This window comes from Corvus hawaiiensis, chromosome 8 (genome assembly GCF_020740725.1).
Source record: "Corvus hawaiiensis isolate bCorHaw1 chromosome 8, bCorHaw1.pri.cur, whole genome shotgun sequence".
Lineage (NCBI taxonomy): Eukaryota > Metazoa > Chordata > Aves > Passeriformes > Corvidae > Corvus > Corvus hawaiiensis.
The window spans coordinates 38028641-38052384 of record NC_063220.1 but is presented as its reverse complement, the minus strand read 5'-3'; the positions used below and the strand labels follow the sequence as shown (position 1 = coordinate 38052384).

Here is a 23744-nt window from a genome sequence, read left to right as displayed (position 1 = left end):
TTGGGCGGCGCACCCGGAAGTGGCGGAGCGCTTTGAGCGGCGCACCCGGAAGTGGCGGGAGGTTCGGCTCGAGCATTCTCGTGATGGCGGCGGCACCGCTGCGCGTGTGAGTGGGACGGGAACGGGGCGGGACACGGGACGGCGACAGGGTCTGCTGAGTTTGCGGTGGGGCCGGGCTGGACCGTGACGTGTCGGCCGCTCTTAACGCGCGGTGTCCCGCAGGCTGGCGTGTGGCGATGTGGAGGGGCGGCTGGAGGCGATCTTCGGGCGCGTCCGCGCCATCCAGGCCAAGAGCGGCCGCTTCGACGTAAGGCTTGTGGGGCTTGTGGGGGGGAGGTGAATGCGGTGCCGTTCACGCGGGGTTCCCTTTCCCGTCCCGAGACGGCCGAGGCCGGGAGCCCGTCCGGGGTGGGGTTATCGTGCGGGAGATGTGCCGGCGGCGCTCGCGTGGGTGTTGATGTCCCGTCCCTCCGCGGCAGCCACCCTCCTCTTTCTGCTCGGTGTGAGAAGGGGTTTGCAGCCCCTCAGCCCTCCCTGTCCAGCACCAAAGGATTGGGAGGAGCCGTGATCTGTGCAGAGAAGGCGGGAGAGCAGCTGGCTGTCCTTTTAAACCCGTTGATGTTGCGTTTAACACAAATAAACACAGAGGAATCTCTTCACTGCAGCAAACCAAATGCTGCTGAAGTGGTGCAGGCAAAGCCTTTGTGTGTGTTCTGTCTGTGGTGAAATGGCAACTCCCGCTTTATCCGGTGTTTTTAGATGCTTTTGTGTGTCGGGAATTTCTTTGGCTCTACTTCCGAGGCAGAATGGGCCGATTACCGCACGGGGGCCAAGAAAGGTAAGGAAGGAGGGTGGTGTCACCCGGGGGGCTGCGCTGCTTCACAGCCCACCTTGGAATCCAGGAGCCACAGCTGGGCACTGTGGTGTTAAAGCAGTTATAGTCCAGCAGGGAAACCCCACACAGGAGGGAAAGATGGCTTTGTGTGGAGCACCCCTGGATTTAGGGCTGGGCATTAGCATTCTGGAGCTAATCTTGCACAAGCAGGGGAGGGAGTTGTGGGTGGAGCACAGGTTGTTCACCCCCTGCAGTTGGGAACACCGGGCTGGGGACTTTGCAGGAAGGTTTGTTGTCCTGTGCCCGTTGCTCCCAAGGCGTGCTGGAGGGTCTGGCTGGGAGGGGCTTCCTGCTGTGATTCCTGGGGAATGTGGGCTGGTGCTGGTGCACTGGAATTAAAGCTCACTGAGTGCGTGAGGTTTCTCCCTCAGCTCCAATCCCAACCTACGTGCTCGGCGCTAACAACCAGGACACCCTGAGCTATTTCCCGGATGTCAGCGGCTGTGAGTTAGCTGAGAACATCACTTACTTGGGTAAGGCTGCAGGGGATTTGGGGTCAGGGAGCTGCCTTTGCCTGCTGGGGCTTTAGTGAACGTTCTCTCATCTTCCCACTTTAACACCTTCCTTTTTCTGGGAATTTTAAGTGGCATTTTTTATCCTTTGGCTCAAACGGGAGTTGAACTCAATGTCAGTACAATCTGTGTAAAATGTGAAAGAAAACCCTGCTTTCTTGATTTGGTTTTTTTTTTTTTTAATTTCTCTGACACTGAACTTGCTAACCAGAAGGAATAGTGGTTGCAAGAGCCTGCTCTTTGAGGGAGTCTTATTCCCAGAGCGTGCCTGTCTCTGTAGGAGAAGGTTTGAATATGGTTTTGTTTTGTACTGGAGTAGCAGAGGTAACAAGCGAAACGTAGCAAAGCTAAAAAGAAAAATCAGTTTCTTTCCAGAATTGCCACCTGGCCCAAAATATAACAAAGCAGAGGCACTTGGCTTTTTCCACTGAGACTCCATATTGCTATGGATGAATTTTTGGGAAGCAGGGTGGCAGGGAGGAGGGGGAAGACTGGGGCTTGTCTGAAGAGCTTCATTGTGGGTAGGGTTGGGTTTGAGCTGTTGTGCCAAACGATGTCATTGCTCTGAGCACAGAAAATGAGCTGCCTGTGAGGACAGCTGCAGTGGCAGTGAGTCAGGGCTGCTGCTGCCCCGGCCCAGGGATGCCGTGCCCTGCCTGCAGCTCAGGGATGTGTGTGTGTGTTGCTGCAGGCCGCAGGGGCGTGTACAGCAGCTGCTCAGGGCTGCAGATCGCGTACCTGAGCGGCACCGAGGCGCAGGAGCAGCCGGCGCCCGCCCACAGCTTCAGCGCCAAGGATGTGGCCGAGCTGAAAACGTCCCTGTTGTCAACCCCAAACTTCAGGGGTGTGGATATATTGCTGACGTCCCCCTGGCCCCGAGACGTGGGGACTTTCGCCAACAGCGCGGTGAGTGCTCTGTTCCCGGGGGATTTCACAAAGGGCTGCCTTTCTGCTTGCTCTGGCAGTTCGGGTTGTTGGGCCCTCTCTGAGAGTTCGAGAAAGCTGGGAGTAAAACCAGGGAGAGCAGGTGTTCTGGTTCTTCAGAGCAACAGGACTGAGGGGGAGGGGGATTTGTGAGACATCAGGGCGATTTTTCTGTCCCCACCACTTTTTGAGTGTGTTGGTGTTTATTTCCTTAAGTATCAGTCAGGTGGTCTGGTTCTTCCTCAGTCTGGATTTTGGGAGTGTTGTTTCATTTGTGTCCAATTTTGTGTTGTTAATGTTCCTCAGCAGAAGTGATTTTCAAATGGTTTGAAACCTGCCTGGACAGCAAGGCCACACATGTGGCAAAAGAACATTTTTTGCTTCCTCTGTTTCTTCCAACATCCAAAAAGAGATACAGTCCTCAGTTTAAATGCGTGAAGAACCTTCCCTCACAGTGTAATAACCGACCCTGCTGCCCTTGGGGTTAGAGAGAAACAATTTGTAGGGATGTTCTGACTTAAAAAGGAAACTCAGACCTCAGAAGTTCCCATGGGGATTCTCTGTAGTTGTTCAATATGTCATTCCACGTTTGGCTTCCCTTGGCACGGATTTTCTGGGACTGTATGCACTCGGGTGTACAGAGTATATTAAGCCTTTCTTTTCCCTGCTCTTTGACAGGTTTACATAAAGCTTGGTTTGTGTTTTGTAGGGAGAAATAGATACCAAGAAGTGTGGCTCCAAGTTAGTATCAGATCTAGCTGCAAGTCTCAAACCAAGGTACCATTTCGCTGCCCTGGAGAAGGCCTATTATGAAAGACTTCCTTACAGGTTTGTGAAGTCACGTGAAATCTCATTTATTTTCTAGTAAGGGTTCCGTTTTTAAGGAACACAGGAGGATCGATGTGCTGCCTGAGTATCTTCATGGCAGACAGGGGTTCTCCCACTGTCCTTTAAATACTTTATGTGCTGGTACAGCCAAGTTTTGCTTCCTTACAGGAATCACATGGTGCTACAGGAGACCCCACAGCACGTGACGAGGTTTATTGCACTTGCTGATGTTGGCAATGCAAGCAAGAAAAAGGTACTGACACCCTTGAACATTTCTTCTTTTCTCAAGTACAACAATAGGGCAGTGAGGCCAGTTAGAGGAAAGCAACAGGCACTTAAAAGCTTGGCTGAAGTGGAGGTGTCTGGCTCACTTGAGTAATAGGTACCACTTGCCTGTTATGTCAGAAGGGTAAGGGCTGTTCTGAGGCACAAACCACTGAAAATAACGAACTTCTGGGATGAGGTTTTTAACCTATTTCTCTTCTTTCCTTAAGAAATTTACAGCATATTGGTTGGTAGTTAAGAATGCACAGGTTCCAGGCCTGATAACAAAGAAGGCCTGAAAATGGGCAGGGATCAAGGATGCACTCCATAAACTCCTGGGTGGGACACTGGCACGGGGGGGTGTTTTCCCATGCCCTGCCTTGGCACAAACAACGATGAGCTGAGTGGTGTGGGACTCAGGGTCTTAGGTGAGCTCCTCAGAGGTGCAGCCGTGGCAGGAGCTGCTTGCCCCTGAGCCCCTGTGTTCGTTGCAGTACCTCTACGCCTTCAGCATCGTGCCCTTGAGCTCCATGGACCCCGCCGAGCTGGTGAAGCAGCCTCAGGATGTCACTGAAAATCCCTACCGGAAATTGAGGAAGGAGGCTCCCAAGAGCAAAGCTCCGCTCTGTGCAGAGGTACCGCCCTGTGCTCCTCCACCTGTGCCCTCTGGGTTCACGCTGCGTGCTCACAACACTGCTTGCCTTTCCCTTTGGGATATCTCTGTCCAAAACTCTGCCATGGAGGCAGGCTGGGAGAGCTGGGGGTGTTCAGCCTGCAGAAGAGAAACCTCCAGGGAGACCTTATTGGGGTCTTTCACTTCTTAAAGGAGGACTGTAAGAAAGATGGGGACAGTTTTTTTTCCTCTGCAGCATCAAAGCCTTCTAATGGCATTTTGCTGTATGGGATAACTCAGTCATATGTTTTCACCCTCTGATGAGTCTGTGACAGGTTAACATCTCTAAGAAATAAAGCCATTCTTTTGGCACTGGCTGGCAAATGAAAAGGTTTGAATAATCCATAAAATCAGGCAATTCTGAATGTTCAGCATAAGGCTGAATAGGAGAGAATAATGATTTGGGGCAGCTCTCCCACAAGTTTTTCCCTGACTGGAGCAGGCAAAGTCTGCTGCATTACTAGGAGGACAGATCATTTTGTTCCAGGATATTCAGAAGGCATTTCTTCCTGCAAAGGGTGCTCAGGCCTTGGCAGGGGCTGCCCAGGGAGGTTTGGAGTCCCCATCCCTGGAGGTGCCCAGGGAAGGCCTGGAGGTGGCACTCAGTGCTCTGGGCTGGGGACAAGGTGGGCATTGGGCACAGCTTGGACTCCGTGGGCTGGGAGGGCTTTTCCAGCCTCAGGGATCCTGGGATATTGATGCTTTTCAAAACTGGTTCACAGCTCTTCAGGAAAAATCAAATTTTTGTATATCCTGTCACTTTCTGTCATGCAGTTCTAACAGGCTTCACTTTTCATTTCCTAAACAGGAAGAACCGGCTTGTCAGTTTTTCTTTGACTTGAACAAGCATCAGGGAAAGAAACGTCCCTCAGATGGGAAAGAGAGAGGGGACTCCCAACCCAAGCAAGCCAAGAAACCCCGTAAGTGTGAGGCTGCTTTTTTCCTGAGCTCTTCCCTCGAGGCACTGGATGGAGCATGTCATTCCGTGTTGCTCCTCAAGCTGTCGAGCTGTATGTGTCAGCTGGCCAGTGAGCTCTGTCATGGTGCCAGCTGCTGGGGGAATGCAGAAGGAGGAAGGGTCCCTTGTTTCCACGGGAAGGGAGGCTTCAACAGGTGAAAGAAGGGCCGGAAGCTCTTTGGGTCTGTGGTGGTTGTGGTTGGGCTGATGGCATTTACCCTCTGAACCAGAGTAGCCTCTGAACATGGCCCTTTCACAAAGCTCAGCTCAGGTATCACAATGTGGGTGTGAATCCAGGTGTTTTGCGTGCGATGAATAGGCCAGAACTGACAAGTGTGTTTGACAGTGTCTGCCCTTGTCTGTACCTGTGCAGTATTTTACCTCATTTTGATTTGTTTGCGTAAATTTGCTGGTGTTTTCTTCTTAGTGAGCTGCGGCTACTAACTCCTGGAACTACTAAACTCCTCCTTCAATAGGTTATAGCATTCCAGGAGAATGGCAGTCAGCAGGGTGTGACTGCCACCACCTCCTTTCTTGCTGGAATTTCCCTGGCCAGAGCTGTGTCCTTCTGCCACCTTCAGCACTTAATAGACTGGGAAGGGTGGCTGGCAAATGGCAGGTTTTCTGTGTTCTGACAAATATCCCTTGTGCTAATCCTGGTTTCCTTTCCCAACAAAGCTCAGCCCACGGGGCCCTGCTGGTTCTGCCTGGCCAGCCCCGAGGTGGAGAAGCACTTGGTGGTCAGTATTGGCACACATGTAAGTACCTGTAGCATGGGCTTTGCTGGGTCAGAACCATGCTAAGCCATGGCAAAACAAAATACGAAATTCCAATTTTAAATGTAAAACAAACTTATATTTGCATCTCTCGGGCTTGCTTTCAGTTTCTTTGCATCTCCTTTACAAACACATTCGTCTGCAAACACATAAACTCTTAAAAAGTGAAGCGTGGCCCAGTTTTGTTCCAGCAGCAGAGCTGGATTCCAGTGTCAGAACACTTTTCGCTGTGCCAGCCCTCTGTTACCGTCTGGCAAAACTTTTCCAGCTGGAAGTCAGCTGGGACCTGCTTTGGCAGCAGGATGCACCGGTGCCAGATCTCCCTGGGATGGCTGGTTCCAGTTTTGTTCTACAGAGATGAAAGAGAAGATATCTCCCAAGATGTACTTCAGGATGCTGACTTTGAAGCTTAGTCTCTCGTTTTTTATGCGCTTTGCTTGAAGTTACTGCTCCTCTACAGCATAATCCACTTACAGGGGCAGGTTTGTCCTCAGGCCTAGTTTAGATTTTTAAGTGGATTTTTGTGTCAGAGTAAGAAATTCCCGGCACAGTGGTGAAGTTAACTCAGCTGCTTCCCCTCAGACAAGGCATCAAAAGATACTTTTTTTTTTTTTGTCCTTTGGCAGTCTCTCTGTCTCTTTCTCATTCCTCTAGTGATTAATAAATTCAGTATAAAAATAAATTCAAATAAAATTGCTAATACACAATCCTAATAAGCAACATAGAAGACTCTCCTGTTCCTGAGGCTGGGGGTAAATCCCCAGAGCACAGCAAATAACTGGTGTGTGTTGTTTTACCCTAGTGCTACCTTGCCCTGGCCAAAGGGGGTTTGTCACCTGACCACGTCCTGATTTTGCCAATTGGGCACTATCAGTCAGTGGTGGACTTGTCTTCAGAGGTGCTGGAAGAAGTGACCAAGTACAAGGCTGCCCTAAAGGAATTTTTCAGAAGCAAGGGAAAGAGATACGTCCTATTTGAAAGAAACTATAGGAGTCAGCATCTGCAGCTACAGGTATGGTTTGGGTGTCACCCTGGGAAAACATAAACTTGCACTGAATATAAACTCCAAATGAATTGAAAGAGTCATTTAGGGGTTTATTGTGGTGGTTGCTGTGTGCGGCAGATCTGTAAGTACATCAGAGCTGTATCAGAACTACCACAGAGATCAGACCAGGAGAGGGCTGTGCTGAGAACTTCAAGCTTTGAGTTTTCAGCTCTCTGTCCAGCTCCTACAGGAAAAAAAGTCATAAGTTTAAGCCTGTAGAGATGGGTGCTCGCCTGTCTTGTGTGATGAGTCTGAGCTGTACTGAGGAGCACACCAGCTCCAGTGATGGACTGATGGCTTTCTGCAAATGGATTGTCTTCTCTTTATGGAAATGTCCCCCCTCTCCAGGTGGTTCCTGTCCCACTGGACCTCTGTACTTCTGAAGACATTAAAGAGGCCTTCATTGCACAAGCACAGGAACAGCAGATTGAATTGTTAGAAATCCCAGAGCACTCGGATATCGCGCAAGTATGGGGCCAGATTTCACCTGGTACTTCCCCTCTGTCCTGCCTAAGCTGCTGTTTGCCCCTGAGGTCACTCTGTGAGGCAGGGTTAAGCTGGTGGAGGCAGAGCCTCATGGACTTGATCTGGGGATGTGCCAGAGATGTTCTGCTCTGGGAGAAGTTCCCCTGAGCAATATACGATTTCTCAGCTGAGAAATACGTGAGCGTGGCCTCTTCCTCCGAAAATGTTCAGTACTAGGCCGGGGTGACCTAGCTGAGGTTAAGAATGACCAGATCTGCCTGGTTCTCTTGTTTAGTCACTCACTGCAGAATTAGAGCACAAAATACAGTAGTGCCCAGGCTGCATCACCACTGGTGATGCCAGCAGGCAGTGACCCACTGCTCCTCCCTCCCAGGGAAGGTATTGTTTGGGGTCAGGCACTGACCTCCGGCAGTTTGTAGGGTTATTTTTCCAAGTTTCCTCCCAGGAGAGAGGACCATGGCATGGGGACAGCTGGGTCCCCAGGGCTCCTGAGCTGGCTGGGAAGAGGGTCTGCCTGTCACCTGGTAGCTCTTCCCAGACCAGTGTCTCTTCCGACCTTTCTTCACAGGAACGGTGGTTATAGACTGCCAGGGCGGTGGTGGAGTCACCAGCCCTGGAGGTGTTTAGGGGAAAGATCGGACGCGGCCCTCGGTGCCATGGTCTAGTTAGCAAGGCGGTGATCGGTCACATGTTGGACTGGATGGGCTCGGAGGTGTTTCCCAACGGAACTGATTCTGTGGTTCCGTGATTCCCGACCCGCAGGTGGCTCAGCCGGGGACGCCGTACTTCTACGTGGAGCTGGACACGGGGGAGAAGCTGTTCCACCGCATCCGCGGCCGCTTCCCGCTGCAGTTCGGCAGGTGCGTGCCCCGCCTTCCCCGCCGCGCTGCCGTGCGCGCGCTACCGCGCGCGCGCCGCCGCGGTGACGTCACGGCGCTGTGTTGCAGGGAGGTGCTGGCGAGCGAGGCGCTGCTGGCGCAGCCGCAGCGCGCGGACTGGCGGCAGTGCGCCGCCCAGCGGCCCGAGGAGGCGGCGCAGGCCCGCGCCTTCCGCCGCGAGTTCGAGCCCTTCGACTTCTCCCTCCGGGACTGAGGCGGCGCTGCGGGCGGCGGCCCCGGGCGGGCGCGGGCGGCGCCGGGCGGTGACGCGGCAATAAAGGCGGAGTGCCGGAGCGAGCGGCTGAGCCATGGAGCGGGGCGGCCCCCCCGCGCCCGCCGCCGGCGAGCGGGCCCCCGCCGGGGCGGCGCTGCGCGGGCACCCGGCCGGCGCCTGCGGGCCCTGGGAGATGCGCGACCGCCTGGGCACCGGCGGCTTCGGCAACGTGTGCCTGTACCAGCACCAGGTGGGGCCGGGCCGGGCGGCGGGGAGGGCACGGCCGGGCCGGGGCGGCTGACGGCGCTGTGTCCCGCAGGACTCGGGCGACCGCGTGGCTATCAAGTCGTGCCGGGTGGAGCTCAGCGTCAAGAACAAGGACCGCTGGTGTCATGAGATCGACATCATGAAGAAGTGAGTGCGGGCGGGCCGGCTCGGCTCGGCTCGGCCCGGCACGGCACGGCGGCACCGGACAGACAGGGAGAGGGGGCAGCCGGGGGTCAGCCCCTGGACCGGCTGGGGAGACGGGGCCGTGTTGTGGGGACAGCTGGTGCCTCGGCTGCTTGACCAGCTTGGGAGTGGGGACAGCCGGGGGTCAGCCCCTGGACCTCTTGTCACCTGGCAAGCGTGTGCTGAGTTATGTCTCATCCCAAGATGTCCCATGCCTTGGCTTGGAAGCTGGCGACCCCCCAGCCCCCTGCCCTCCTGTGCTGCCTGGGCTGTTCACATCTGAAACTCCTCCAAACTCACACCACCCCGTGGGCTGAGTTTTGGTGTTGTGTGTTCCCATACCCTGCGGTATGTTTGTTTTTGATTTAGCAACCGGGGGCTCCTGGAATTGCTTTCTTACTGTCACGCTGCCAAATGTAAAGAATAAATTCTCCTTCTGCTTCCTTGTGACAAAGTCCATACTCTGTGCTGCCCACCCTCCCTTTCGAGCAGGTGAACCAGGACTGGACAGCTTTGGTCTCATGGACATGGGGGGTGCCTCTGGGTGTTGAGGTCTCACAGAACTGCTCCCGAGAGAGAGAGAGATCCTGGAGCAGGAAATCCTCTGTCCCACTGGTGGGAGCAGGGATGCTCTGAGTTGTCCTCCCCAAGGCCTGCAGTGACCCTGCTGTTCAGGGCTTTTCTGAGCTCCTGCTGTCGCTTTGTTACCCTCTCCTGCTCACTGTCTGCCATGGCATGGAGGGAAACCACTTGTAGGGAACCTGAATTTGTAAGTCAAGGCTTGGTGATCTCTGATTTGGTTGCTGAAAACAAGCACTGAGTCACAAGCTGCTCTTGCATTGGCTTCCAGAGGCTTTGGAAGGTGTAGACAGAAATAATTTGCCTTCTTTTCCTTCTGGATGTGTCATTTATTCCCGTGAGTAGCATATATTAGCGACAGTCAGGAAGCAGCTGTTTGAATTCAGCTGCAGAAGTTAATTTTTCCCTCTGCATGTGGCTTTCAGCTGCCTGGTGCAGTTACACAGGGGTTGAGGGATTCCTGTGAAACCCTTGGGCCAGGGGGAATCTGTTCCCACACACAGCAGCACCCACCCACACATAATGACTTTGCCAGGACTGTGCAAGAACTTGAGCCTGTGTCCCCATCATCAAAGTCCTGTACCTTGGCTTTGAGACATCATTTCATCTCATCACTGGTTTGTGTATTCCCAAGGTATGGATTTGATGCATTTGGATACTGGTAGGTATCTGGTTGAAGAGTGAGTAAGGATACAGTTGGGGAATAAGCTGTGCCTGGAACATAAACAATGATTGCATTGCAATCTGTTGTCTCATTCTCCCAAGAGAGGAGTCAGAGTTTTCATCCAGCTCTCCGTGTGCTTAGGCTGAACCATCCCAACGTCGTGAGAGCCTGCGAAGTTCCCAAGGAGATGAACTTCCTTGTTAACAACGTTCCCCTCCTGGCCATGGAGTACTGCTCGGGGGGTGACCTCCGGAAGGTAACGCCTGCTTTGCTTTCAATAAAAACCAAACACCAATAACCCAACCAAGGCATGCTAGTGCTGCTCCTGTAACCAGGGCTGCTCCATGGTGCTTCTCTTTCTGGGTACAGGTGTGAGTGAGGACGTAAATGTAGAGTGGGAACAAAACACGTGTGGGAAATGAGGCTTGTGTTTGTGAAACCAGAGGGCAATCCAAGGGCAGATACTCTTTTATCCAGGCAGAGTGTGTCCTTTCGTGGAGCTGCCTTAGCGTTAGTGCAGCTGCTGACACCCAGCATGTTTGGCTTTACTGCTGTGTCTCCATCTGTGCAGAGTCTGACTGGCTTGGATTCACGTGTATCCAGTGTTACATTGCTCTCAGCACAGGGGATGAGCCTACCAGTGCTGGGCTGGGGATTCCAGGGATTCCGTGTTCCTGCTGAACTTGGGAGCTGCCATTCTGCACACTGGCAACACCCAAAAATAAAGGAGCCTTTCAGTAGTTCCCCAGGCAGCAGCTTGGTGACCTGATATGCTCCCTTTCCATTACAGCTGGAGTCAGGAAGCAGCAACCTGTGTAGGGGCGAAGCAGCACATCCCTGTCAGGATTTGTGTAGAAATCACCTCATCTACGTGATCAGGAAACTCATTTTTGTGTAGTTTTTGTTACTGGTGTTTGAACAGCCCCAGGGAACGTGAGCAGTTGGTGAATGCAGTAACCCTGTCTCATTGTATGGTTTCAAGTTGTTTAAAACAGTTCAAGAGACAGTTTTAAGGCTTAAGTGGCAGTAAAAGGAGGCGTATATGAAAGAGCACTTGGAGGTTGCAGACACAGGCATCAGAGACATCTGGCTCTTGTATTATTGCAGTAAAAGTTTGGAGACTCCCTGAAGGTAAATTGGAGTGAAATGGCTGAGAAATTAGCTCTACTTGCAATGCAGTGTTTGATCATTTCTGATGAACATTTAGGTGTTGCATAGATGTTGAAACAACTTAGGAAGTAACATGCTTCATTCCATTTGATGCCCTGCACTGCTTTGTTCCCTACGGGAAAAAAAAGCATATTCTTTTTTATTTCTGATGGTATTCTTTAAATCTTTCTCTCGTTTGGCATAATTTTTGTTTTGCTTCATTATTAATTTCTCCTCGTGGATCCACCATGAGGGCTGAGGCACCTCAGTCATCTCTGAAAGCCTTGAGTGCAGTAAAAGTCAGAAATTGCTGAAGCTGCTTTCATTGCCAGGTCATTAAGACAATGATGAGGGGGAGCCTCGCTCACCTTCAGCCCTGTGGCCCTGCCTGTGTCTCCTACCCCTTTGTTTTCTGAATTTTCATTTTGTTTTGAGTTGTTTTCTTCTTGGCCGTGATTTTATTGCACAAAGTTAACTGCCCCATTCAGCTGGAGTGATCCTTGAGCTGTGCTGTTTGCTGGACTGTGTCAGCAGGGCATGGAAAATGTTGGGGTTTGCTGTTACCTGTTGCAGTGTGGGTCTGAACATCTTTTGCATTTTTTGTAGCTGCTAAACAAACCAGAAAACTGCTGTGGGCTGAAGGAAAGTCAAATCCTTTCTCTGCTTAGTGACATTGGTATGTAGTTAATGCTTGCTTTCTATCTGGTTTTTTTTTGGGGGGGGAGGGGGGTTGGGTTTTTTAATGTGTAGTGGCATTTTCCCTTTCTCAGCTAACCATGGAAAGGGAACTGAAACGAACAGGCTGTTAAAAAAATCAGGCCTGTTGGGAAGTACCTGCATTTTTGGACACCATGGGAAGGAAGAGCTGTCTGATACAGGGCAATGCCTGGGTTTCTCTAGGAAGGAGGTTTTCCAAGAGAGCTCCTTGTTTTCTTAATTATCTTACAGGTAACCCATCATTGCTTGTAGGAAGAGCTAGTTTTGGCATGAGAAAGTATTTTAGAGTACTGGCCTTGACTTCAGTCCTTTCAGTGCTCAGAGGGCTTCCAGCTGAATTCCTGAAATAAAGAGAAACTCTGCTTGCTTTATCCTTGTTCCCCTTCCAGAATGTTTTTTTTTTCCTAATAAATGAAGTGTCTTTGGCATGTCTTTGCAAAGATGTGAAAGTGCAGTGGAGAAGAAACAGAAGTTTGGAAGGTTTTGAATGTAGAAGTGAGTGGTGGTAAATCATGGAAGGCTGGGAATGAGATGTATTTTATCAGATGTATTTTAATCGATGTGAACTTTATTTTCTGTTAAACACGTGTCTTTCAGGGTCTGGTATCCAGTATTTGCACAAGAACAGAATTATACACAGAGATTTAAAGCCTGAAAATATTGTTCTTCAGGATGAAGGTGGGAAGGTAAGTCAGGTGGTCAGTGTGTTTGCACTGTCATTTCTGGAAGCTGTCACATTGAACTGGACTGAAAACTCAACTGAGAATTTACTAAAAGCTTTAACACTGTTGGTGAAGCTTTGCCATGGACTTTGTCCAGAATTTCCATTCTGGCTGTCCTCTTGAGAGGATTCTGGGGCTGTCACTGAGCAGATTTTGGGTTGTTTGGTGGTTTTTGCCTCAGCATTTGCTCTTCTGATGAACTGTTTAAACTGTCTGCAGATTGTTCACAAAATAATAGACCTGGGATATGCAAAGGATCTGGATCAAGGAAGTTTATGCACTTCATTTGTTGGAACTTTGCAATATTTGGTAAGACTTTTTTTCGTGTCACCAGCACTGGGGCAGGGCAGCTGTGGCTTGGCATGGCCAAGGGCTGAAACCTCCAAAAAAGGAGATCCTGGGGACCTGTCCCAAGGGTGTCCCCTCTCAGAGAGCCACACCTGGATGTGGCTTTGTCTCTGCAGAAATGCAAGGGAATACCACTGTCAAAGTGTCTTTTTATGATCCTTTTTAGGCTCCAGAACTCTTTGAGAATAAATCCTACTCGGTTACTGTTGATTACTGGAGCTTTGGCACAATGGTGTTTGAATGCATTGCAGGATTTAGACCTTTCTTACATAATCTACAGCCATTTGCCTGGTAAGACACTTATGCTGCAAGAGGTGCTTGGAAGTACTTAAAAATTATGCTGAAAGACTTTAACCTGCATATGGAGGTTTCTGCTTGGTTTTTAAAAGGGTGGTTCTGGAACAGAAAAAATAGGAAACTTGGGTTTCTGTTAGAACAAGAGAAGAGGTAAGTCTTTCCAGAGGCAGAGTTAATTGGAAGGGCTCCCCTCCTCTATGTGGAGATGTTCTGGGCGGATTGAAAATGGCATCTTTGTCCTGAAAGACGAGTTTGTTTTCTAAAGCTGCTGGACAGGGGCACTTCTTTGCTGTCTTCAGTTGCTCCCTTACAAAAGTAACACTCCTCAGTATATACATGAAAGCTTTTATTTTCCAGGCATGAAAAAATCAAGAAGAAGGATCCAAAGCACATCTTTGCCTCTGAAGAGATGAGTGGGGAGGTTAGCTTCAGCACCCACCTGCCGCAGCCTCACAGCCTCTGTGGGTATGTCTGCCCTCATCACAGGGGACAGTTTTGGTCTTCTAAACTGAGGACTCTTCCTCCCTTTTGCCAAGCATTGAGAGCTCCTCCTTCTTTCTCCTCAGGAGTATTTCAAGCTCCTGGCACACTGCTGTTTGCTGTTCAGGGATAGCCTGTAGCCACTGGCTCTTTTTTGGATACTTTGGGCTCTCCGGTGCCCGTTGGCCACAAAGACAGAGCCTGTTCAACAGAGCACACAAGGAGAGGCCCAGGGAACTGGGCTGCTTCAGTCTGGTGAAGGGAGTATCTGCCTCCCCTTTCTTACACCCTTCTGCTTTAGTTTGATTGTAGAACCCATGGAAAACTGGTTGCAGCTGATGCTGAACTGGGATCCACAGCAGAGGGGTGGAGGTTCAGATCCTGAGACCAGTCGTCCAAGGTGTTTCCTAATAATGGATCACATACTGAATCTGAAGGTGAGTGGGGGGCTGTTTCTGGGTTTAAAGGCCTTCTGAAAGCATCCCAGAAGAGACAGAGAGTGTGTTCAGTGGAGCAAAGCTGTAATCCTGGCATCATCCAGCTTTCAGGACCACGAGCAATTTTTTCTCTTGGTATCAGGAAGTGAGTGCATATACAGCCTGTCCAGTACGAATTGGAAGATAAAACTTCTCCTGCAACATTAATCTCTAGCTTTACGTTTGGAGTTGAAGGATGACCCTGTAGTACTGTTTGTTATCTTGGAAAGGCTCACCAGGATCAAAGAAGGGTTTAATATTTGCTGATAACCGTTTTCCCGAACTCCACTGGTGATGCTGTGGCCTCCAGGTGTATTCATGCACTACAGTAGTAGTGCCTGTAGTAGAACAGAGGTGACATTCACCTGATTTTTCCTCTTCAAATAATTACTGGAGCTTTGTGGGAGTCAGACTAGCCAAGGCAAGCCTGTGTAGAAACAGGAGGACAATTTTTGTCTCCATTCTTTTGATGTAATTAAGCTGCAGCAGGACTTGTGAAGGCTCTTAATGTGTCAGATTGTCATTTTCTGTGACATTAAAAGTTACAGGCCCAGGTATGAGCGTTTTTTATGTGGGACTTTACTCCTAAATTGATTATTGTGGTTATTAAAACCAAATGATGCTCTCATTCTGCTCTGTGCTCCCTCCCAGGCTTGTGTGCCTTTGTCTTTGTTATCCAAGGATTTGTAATCTACTTGTCCTCCTTTTACAGATAGTACACATCCTAAACATGACCTCTGCCAAGATCGTGTCCTTCCTTTTGCATCCCGAGGAAAGCCTTCATTCCCTTCAGAATCGCATTGAGTTTGAGACTGGAATAAGCACTGGAAATCAGGAGCTGCTGTTGGAAACAGGGATTTGCCTGGACCCTCGGAAACCTGCTTCCCAGTGTGTTATTGATGGTGTGGTAAGAACGATTCTGTTCGTGTCTTTCACCTTCTCAGAGACTTTAAAAGCTTACGGAAGAAAAATTGCCTGAATCTTCTCCCACAGGAGGCAGTTTGCTCTGTGAGTGTAACTCTTGAGGCTTTTTATTGGGTAATATAAGCAGATTTCTGTAGTTGTACTCCGCCTAAATATTTAAATAATTGCTAGCAAAGGGTCTTGCCTTTCTGTGGGATCTATCAAAATAAGTTTTTTAAGGCACTTGGTAAGAGAGTGCCCACAATAATTAGTTCCTGATGTGCTGGGTTAGTAGGAGCTGTTTGGGATTTCTCTTGTTTATATTCTCTTCTCCTTTCTCCCCAGAGAGGCTGGGACAGCTACATGGTCTATTTATTTGATAAAAGCAAAACTGTCTACGATGGCCCCTTTGCTTCTCGGAGTCTGTCTGACTGTGTCAACTACATTGGTGAGTGTGCTGGAGAAGTGCTGTTCCTCATGCAAAATGAAAAGAAATCTGCTTTATAAAACCATGTGTGTTGTCTTGAAGAGCACTGTCTGATTCAGAGAGAACTATTTAAGAACCTGAAGCAGCCTAACACCTTGTCCTGATGACAGAGCCCTGGCATCACCAGTTTGTGCTTTTAGGCTCTGTATGGAAGCTGCTTCTCTGCTTGCTGCTTCCCCTGCTTGTCTCCTGAGATGACATGAGTCATTGCAGGACCTAGCAGACCTCTCTGAAGGTTTATTTATCGTAAATCTGTATCTGTATGAGTCACCCTGTGTACCTCTATGAAAGAAAACTAGTGTCAGGGGACAGGAGATGTCTGCTGGGATACTGCATGTAAGGCAAATCCCTTGTGATGTGCAGTTACTGTTCAGTAACTTAATTTTCTTTGGCCTGTCTCCACTGGTTTTCCTCATCTTTTAGTGTCACTCAGGTTTTTCTGTGTTCTGGGCTGTTTTATTCTGGTGAATCTCATTGCGTGGCACCATTGTGCTGAATCTCTTGGAGCAAAGGTTTTTTACGACGTGTTTATTGCTACCCCAGTGTACTGACAGTTCCCATCACTGCAGGGGAACACACAGGAGTCCTGCATCTTTTCCCCTTAGACATCTACACCAGGAAATCTGAGAGGAAACCTACAAAAGGTTTGAAGACATTTTCAGATGAAACACATCAGGACAGTGACCAGTATCAATGGATTAAACAGAGCAGTTGAATTTGCTTTGCTACCTTGGGCTTTAGAGTTTTTGGGCCAAAAACCCCCACAGGGTTTTAGCTGCTCAGTCACAGGTTGTCACATACCTGGGGAGGTGTGACATGAAAAGCTCATACAAGCTTCAGCAGCATCACCTAGAAATTGAGCAGAACTTACCTGGCTTCCTAGGCCCTTGAAGCAGGAATTAGGAATGTTGTCCTTTTCCAGAGCTGTCGCTTCACTCTGTTTCTCTTGTGTCCAGTCCAGGACAGCAAAATCCAGCTGCCGATCCCTCAGCTGCGCAAGGTGTGGGCAGAAGCGGTTCACTACGTCATTGGGCTGAAGGAGGACTACAGCAGGCTTTTCCAGGGACAGAGAGCTGCCATGTGAGTTGGCACTCCTTCAGAGGGATCAGTGCTGTGCCAGCACAGGGTCTATTTGCCTGGAACTGTGCACCTCGGGAGTTGTGGTTCCCCAAAGCTTTACAGCCCTCTGCTGTTCTGTGCCTTTACGTTATAAAACATATTTGGGCTGGGAGCTTACTCCCCAAAAAACTGTGCTGGGTAATGCCTGACATTGATAGTAATTGAAAAAACTTGAACATACTCAGAGTCTCACAGCATGGCTGAGGTCAATGGGGACCTGTGGAGGTCCTTCAGCCCAATCCATGCTCCAAAAGGACCACATCCAGACAGCTTTCAAATACCTCCAAGGGTGGAGACTCCACAACCTCTCTGGGCAGCTTGTACCAGTGCTCAGTCACACTAAGAGTAACAGAATTTCCTCCTTTTGAAGGCCAAGTAGGCTTTTCAGCTAATGTGTGCTGTCCTTGTTCCATCTGTTAGGCTCAGCCTCCTTCGGTATAATGCCAACCTGATCAAAATGAAGAACAACATGGTGTCAGCATCCCAGCAGCTGAAAGCAAAGCTGGAATTCTTCCACCAGAGCATTCGCCTCGACCTGGAGAGATACAGTGACCAGATGGCTTATGGCATATGTAGGTATTGGGGAACACTTGTCTGGGTGTCTCCTGTGATCCTGTAAAGGAGCTCAGCATCTTTATTGGGGGTATTTTAGCTAGGGGAGATGCAGGAGGAGAGTTTGTCAGGAGCAAAGGCAGTAGGATAAAATACAGGATATTTTTGGAGATCTTCAGTGACAGTGAGACAGGTGGTCAGCTATCCTCCACTGAGAACAGAAAACAGGAGCATTAATAGTACTGATGATGTAAATATTTGCTATTTATTCATTCAGAGTCTGATTCATTTGGAGTTGTGACTGGACACCAAGTGGAGGGCAGAGCTGCTGCATTTACTGACAGAGCTAAAAAGCTGTTGTGCTTGTTATCAGGAGGTACCATTTGTCAGGATGAGAGATAGGCTGGAAAAGCACCAGCCACAGCTTCATGTCACAGAAACAAATAGTGTTTGGGAAAGAATAGCAAGATTTACACATAGTTTGAATTTATATGGCTGAAAAATGCAGCTTGAGTCAAAAATGATGACTGGGCTGAAGGATGATGATGGAAAATGGAAAGACACTGAGAACTGGGTTTGGACAGTCTGTGTTCAATCAAAAGTGGCAGTTGTTGAGCTTAGTGGAGGAGTTTGAAGACTCAGACTCATTTTAGGCCGGTGATGGCAAGCAGTGAAATCCTACCGAAGGGTTTGTGTGTGAGTTAAGGTTAATCACAGTTGCAGCTTTACTTTCTCTGTGATCTCTTGGTCATGACTCCTGCCGGGAGATTGAGCATCATGTTCTTTGTGTTCAAATTACACCAATATAGGTAAAGTCCAGGTCTTGCTTTATTTTTGTGTCTTAATGTCTTTTTTTAAATTAACAACTCTCTCCTCTTAAGCTTCAGAAAAGATGCTCAAAGCCTGGAAGGAAATGGAAGAGAAAGCCTCTCAGTGTGCACAGGTAGGGGACGTTAAAGAAGCTTCATTATCTCTGTGTGAAGGAGATTGTGGCAGGACCTTAATGTGTCGTCTGTGCCGCTGCTGTGTCTCTTCAATGTTTCAAATCCTGCCTGCTGTGGGACCAGGAATATCACTGCAGGTGCATTAAAAAACAAAGAGTCTCCTGTCACCAAGGGTTGTGACTGGATTTGGGCAAAAACAACACAAAAGTCACCGGACTCAGTTCTCTGAAAAGGAAAGCAGAATTAATAGACATGTTACTTGTTGCCCAAAAGAAATGGTGTTGCGATGGAGCAGGAGTCTTCCTGGCTGGATTTGCTGCATGCAGAAATTCCCATTGCTGAAGCTGAAAACCAATCCCTTGCTATGCAGTGATTTCAAAATTGCAGGCCTTCGTTGCAGAGTACAGACATAAATCACTGGCATTCTGCAAGCAAATACACAAATTAGTTTTAAGCAAGAGTCATCTCTTTTTTACTATCTAAGGAATAGATAAAAAGGTGGCTGATTCTAGCAGAATAATTCAAGGCTGTCCCAGGCTGTTTCCAGTCAACCAGGAACCTCAACCAGTATTTACTTGGCAGACCCAGCAGAATTATGTTCTGTTATTCCACCTGCCCTGTCCCTTTGTCAGGAATGGAAAATGTTTCACTCTATACACAGGGATATCTCAGTCTGTCTAGCAGGCAGTCCAGAGACATGGAGAGATGATTTACGAAGAAACTGATTTGCCTCAGCCAGTGTGGTGGCCAGAGGTTTGGGTGTAGGTGATGCACTGAGAACAAAAACTTCAATTATTGTAGCAGCCGTCGTGTCAAAGAGCTTTTTTGTCTCCTACAATGACATGCAGTCAGCCCATTATCCAAACAAGTGTTCTGGGGGTCTTTATCTCCTTGATTGCTCTCCTTCGGTCTGATCTGTGCTCACATTCCACCTCAGGCTGAAGATATTGGCTACCTGGATGAGCAGATCATGGCTCTGCACACCGAAATCGTGGAGCTGCAGAAGAGTCCGTATGCAAGGCGCCAGGGAGAGGTCATGGAGAGCTTGTGAGTCCTGTGCTTCTCCTTTTTACTGCGCGTAATTGGATTCTGTGTGTTTCAGTGTCTGAGGGGGTTTTTTCTCCTCTGTTGCTGGTTCCCTTGGCGATTTTGAAATGCAAACCACAAGTACAGAGTAGTGGACAGTTGATTTGAGATCGTTTTGCTCATGGAAGGGAAGATCCCACCACTTGTGGGACACTTCTCTGTCACCGAACTATGAAACCTCATCTCTCCAGAGCGCAGGACTAAGATATATCTTGATCTCAACTGGGGATTTCCTTTTGTGTTGGAGAGGAGTGACTTTCTTAGTGTTGAGTGAGAAAACCACGTGATCATTGTAAAACCCTGTTAAATACCTTCAGTATTTTCAAATCAAGGGTAAATAACTCTTGGGTACTTGAATATTTGGAAAGTTGATTTTTTGGGGGAAGTATTAAAATATGAAAGAGCCAAATGGTATTTCTGATCTTGAGGAGACATAGGAAGCAGTTACTGGGCTGCTGCTGAGAGCACAAGTGGTGATTCTAACAGAGAGGGATTGAACAGCCATTAAATACGTTAATAAGAGCTCTTCAGAACACCTCTGCCTCTTCAGGGAGGAAATGTGCCTGTTCCTGGCTTGTTCTCCCCTCTCCCTCTTTGCTAAGTTGCTTTTCATCCTGTGTAATTGCAGCAGAACTGGTGCACAGAGGATGAAGTGGTGAAAAGGAGAAGCCACCTCCTGCAGCAGCAGCTCAAACTAATCACGAACCTGCCTCCTTAAACATTATTTTTAAGCAATTCCACCACTGCAGACCAGGGTCAGAGCTGGGAAACTGCTCCTTGTTTCTGACAGAGTGGGATTTAGAACAGGGAGGATTTTGTTCAAGGCTGGAAGTTTTCAGTTTGGCTGCTTCTGAAATATTTGAAAGAAGTAACGTTTATTTAATGGGAAGAAGAGAAGCTCAGTCGTCTTGCTTGGGATGCAGCTGTCTCTTTCCATTTACGGAACATCACTAAAATTCAGGCAAAAAATGCAGAACAGGAACAAGAACTTCTCAGGCAGTTGGGCAGTCACAGTTTCAAAAATGAAACTGGATAATTAAGGATACAGGGGAAAGAAAACACAGCTGAGCCATTTGAAGATTTGAAACTGAAAATAAGCTCCACTTGTGGTTTTCTAAGAAGAAAACGCATAATTGGAGAAAAAGAGAGACAGCTTTTAGGAAAGTGTGGGATTCTATCACAGAAAGAACATCCCTGTGTGCAAAAGGTTGTGCTTGTGTACCAGCTGTAGGAGAAGATCCAGTGTCTGTGGGTTCAGAAAGGCATCCCTCCATTGCAATGCTTCTTTTCCTGAGTCACCTGCCTGGTCACACCTGTCTGAATCATATTCTTCTTTTTAAAGGGAACAGAGAGCCATAGACTTGTACAAGCAATTAAAAACAAGACCTCCAGGTATGGAAGGAGATGATTTAAAGACTGTTTCACACTTGTACCCCGTGATTGATTTTTCTGAACTGAAACCCAGAAATTACTGTTAGGATTTACTAACGTGGTGGTTGCTGGCCCTTGCAGATCATGCCTACAGTGACAGCACAGACATGGTGAAGATCATTGTGCAGACAGTACAGAGCCAGGACCGAGTCCTCAAGGAGCTCTTTGGCCACCTCAGGTACTGTATGCAGACAAAAAAACCCAAACAAATCCAACTTGCAGCATTTGTAGCTTTGTAGTAGGAAAGGAGAGGGAAAACCAGGGGGGTCAGAGCCCAAAAAGCTCCATCCACGTTTCTCATAGCATTAATTCTGCTCCTCTGTGTCGAATTTCCACTTAATTGTTAAAAACGTGACTGTTAGCATCCAAGAGTTCACTTTAAAACGAGGCAAATTCTGCCAGTTGGAGGTTGGGATTCAAATCTTCAGGAAAAACAGTAGTAGTGTAAGAGCTGAGAAGATACCCCAGTGATTTGTACATTAATTTTTCAAGTATGTTGAATCCCAAGGTGGGGCTTTTGGTTTTGCCAGAATGTGTTGCCACACAAACTGGGAAGTGACTTTGTGTTTGGTTTTTATCCTAGCAAGCTCTTGGGCTGCAAGCAGAAGATCATTGACTTGCTCCCCGAGATTGAAGTGGCTCTAAACAACATCAAGGAAGCTGACAACTCAGTGATGCAGATGCAGGGAAAGAGACAAAGGGAGATCTGGCATCTGCTGAAAATTGCTTGTGTGAGTAGCTGTTGGGCTGTTTGTTTGCACTTCCTTCCAGTGCAGGAGCTGGGAGACATCAAAGTAAACTCAGCAAAAAGGAGTTACTGCCACACCATGGCTGATTTTTTTTTTTTTTTTTTTTCCCCTGCAGAGAAGGGCAGTCTGAGATGGTGAAAGCAGAAGCTAAGTAGGTGCTTTCCTGGTTAGCTTAAGGTGTTCTAGAGAGTGCTCTGCTCCTTTTGCATTAATGACAGTGCCTGAGGCCATCTCCTGATTCCCACGTCTGTCTGTGTTACCAGCAGTGCTCCTGTGTAATCCCAAATCTTGCCTACATAACGTTTCAGCTTAAATGCTTCTGAATTTCCTTCTTCCAGACTCAGAGCTCCTCTCGGTCACTGGTCAGCTCCAGCCTGGAAGGGACAGCCTCAGCTCCAGCAGCCACGTGGCTCCCGCAGAGCTCCTCAGGGAACACAGCTCCTCACCCTCTGTCCTCGCTGGCAGCTCCTGAAGATGGGTACGAGCTGCTGGGGAGGGAGCCACTGCAGGGAGCTCAGCATGCCTGCTTCAGTATCTGAGGGCCTTTATTCTCCCCAGACAAGTTGCAGGAGTTTGTGTGTTACTAATGCTTTGGAAAATCCGGGATTTGGTTGAACTCTTGATTGAGGAACCTCTGCTCTCTATTTCTGAGCCAGTTCCACGTACTGCATGCACTGCTGAAGCGTGTGCCCTCCATTTATTGCATGTCATGTTGCTCTTCCTTGGGCTTGGGTCTGGTTATTAAGGCCCCTCTCCTTCAGTCCACGCTGGGCTATCAGGAGCTGAGGGGTTTTTCTCTCTGCTTAATTAGCAATTTTACTTCCAGTATGTTCTGTCAGTGTGAAGCCATTCTCCTTTGTCCTGCCACATCCAGGCAGGATTTTGTGTCACCTACCACTACAAATGACTTTTTTGGGTTGCTTGGGTTTTGGTTTTGTTGTGTTTTCCCCCAGTGCAGAGCTTTTTGCTGGCAGTGGTACTTTTGGTGCTTGGAATCCATCATCTTAGGGGTTTTTTGTTCCTGCAGGGAAAATTTTGCTGACGTGATACAGGAGAATGTGAATTACCTCGAGCTCTTCAGCAGCATTCTGCAGGAGGTGAGGCAGGAGCAGAACAGCATGATGGTAAGTGGTGGTGCATCTGCCAGGACCTGGCTTTCAAGAACCACCTAAGGGTGCTCTGGGGACGTGGAGAACTCCTTGAACAGGAAAAGGTACCAGGCTGCTCCAAGCCCCATCCAGTCTGGCCTTGGACACTTCCAGGGATGGGGCAGCCACAGCTTCTCTGGGCAGCCTGTGCCAGTGTGCATGGATATATGTGTCTTCCCAGTATCTCATCTATCCCTGCCCTCTGGCAGTGGGAAGCCATTCCCCCTTGTCCTGGCACTCCAGGCCGTCGGAAATAGCCTCTTTCCATTTTTCCTGTCGGCCCCCTTCAGGCCCTGGAAGGCCACAGTGAGGTCATCCTGAAGCTTCTCTTCCCCAGGCTGAGCAATCCCAGTTCTCTCAGCCTCTCCTCAGAGGAAAGAGGAGACAGTCATCCTTTGGCCACCAGTTTGGAAAATCCCACGATCTCCCAAACTAGAATGGACTCACAGGGCTCACTGAGTCTGGCTCCTGTGCTGTGCTGCATTGTGTTAACTCCTGGGAGCATCCTTTCTAAGGGCAATTACTGATTTTTCATCAAATGAGACACACGTCCAGTAGCCAGACCCTGCACTCAGTTGTTCTTTTGCTACTCTTTGCAGAGCTTCGACTGGAGCTGGCTGAAGTAGCCCCAGGAGCTGCATCACCCAAGTGCCTTCTGTGTGCTGAGCGCGGGCTCGGCCGCCTTCCCTGTGGGACCCAGCGGTGTTTTGTTGACATCACCACGGCACCCGCTGGCTGTGTCCCCAGGGAGCAGCAGCCTGGGCCCAGCCCGTGGAGCCTCCTCAGGGCAGGGGGCGCGGGCAGGCCCCGCCGCTGCCGTGTGCCCCATGAATGTATAGCGCGTGTATATATAATAAACTCTGTGGTGAGAGACACACACACACACGCGGTGAGGCCTGGTCGCTCTCGTGCCGCCATCGCTCTCACGCCGTTGCCAGGCAACCAGGGGCGGTGGGCGGCCATGACGTCATCACCGCGCGCCGCCGCGGC

At 49.1% G+C, this 23744-nt stretch overlaps 2 protein-coding genes and 1 long non-coding RNA gene across 3 annotated transcripts; 2 read left to right on the top strand and 1 right to left on the bottom strand.

Moving 5' to 3' along the window:
- The first annotated feature begins 46 nt into the window (after window positions 1-46).
- On the top strand, window positions 47-8506 carry CWF19L1 (CWF19 like cell cycle control factor 1). The gene is made up of 14 exons (XM_048311159.1): window positions 47-106; window positions 223-307; window positions 760-838; window positions 1267-1368; window positions 2099-2313; window positions 3041-3159; window positions 3328-3412; window positions 3918-4058; window positions 4905-5016; window positions 5733-5812; window positions 6633-6842; window positions 7224-7343; window positions 8124-8221; window positions 8309-8506. The coding sequence occupies exons 1-14, from the start codon at window positions 84-86 to the stop codon at window positions 8451-8453; spliced, it is 1614 nt and encodes a 537-aa protein (XP_048167116.1). The 5' UTR covers window positions 47-83; the 3' UTR covers window positions 8454-8506.
- On the bottom strand, window positions 6905-8130 carry LOC125329353. The gene is made up of 2 exons (XR_007205134.1): window positions 7765-8130; window positions 6905-7059 (listed from the first exon to the last, which is right to left on the bottom strand). It is a non-coding gene; the product is annotated as an uncharacterized LOC125329353 (long non-coding RNA).
- A 26-nt stretch (window positions 8507-8532) lies between the features above and the next one.
- On the top strand, window positions 8533-23633 carry CHUK (component of inhibitor of nuclear factor kappa B kinase complex). Its single transcript, XM_048311158.1, has 21 exons — window positions 8533-8703; window positions 8773-8867; window positions 10288-10402; window positions 11902-11971; window positions 12610-12698; window positions 12954-13043; window positions 13249-13373; window positions 13737-13844; window positions 14161-14296; window positions 15048-15242; window positions 15584-15686; window positions 16682-16805; window positions 17265-17416; window positions 18278-18339; window positions 19278-19387; window positions 20769-20818; window positions 20939-21035; window positions 21441-21588; window positions 21945-22084; window positions 22634-22730; window positions 23354-23633. The coding sequence occupies exons 1-21, from the start codon at window positions 8548-8550 to the stop codon at window positions 23378-23380; spliced, it is 2289 nt and encodes a 762-aa protein (XP_048167115.1). The 5' UTR covers window positions 8533-8547; the 3' UTR covers window positions 23381-23633.
- The last annotated feature ends 111 nt before the right edge of the window (window positions 23634-23744 follow it).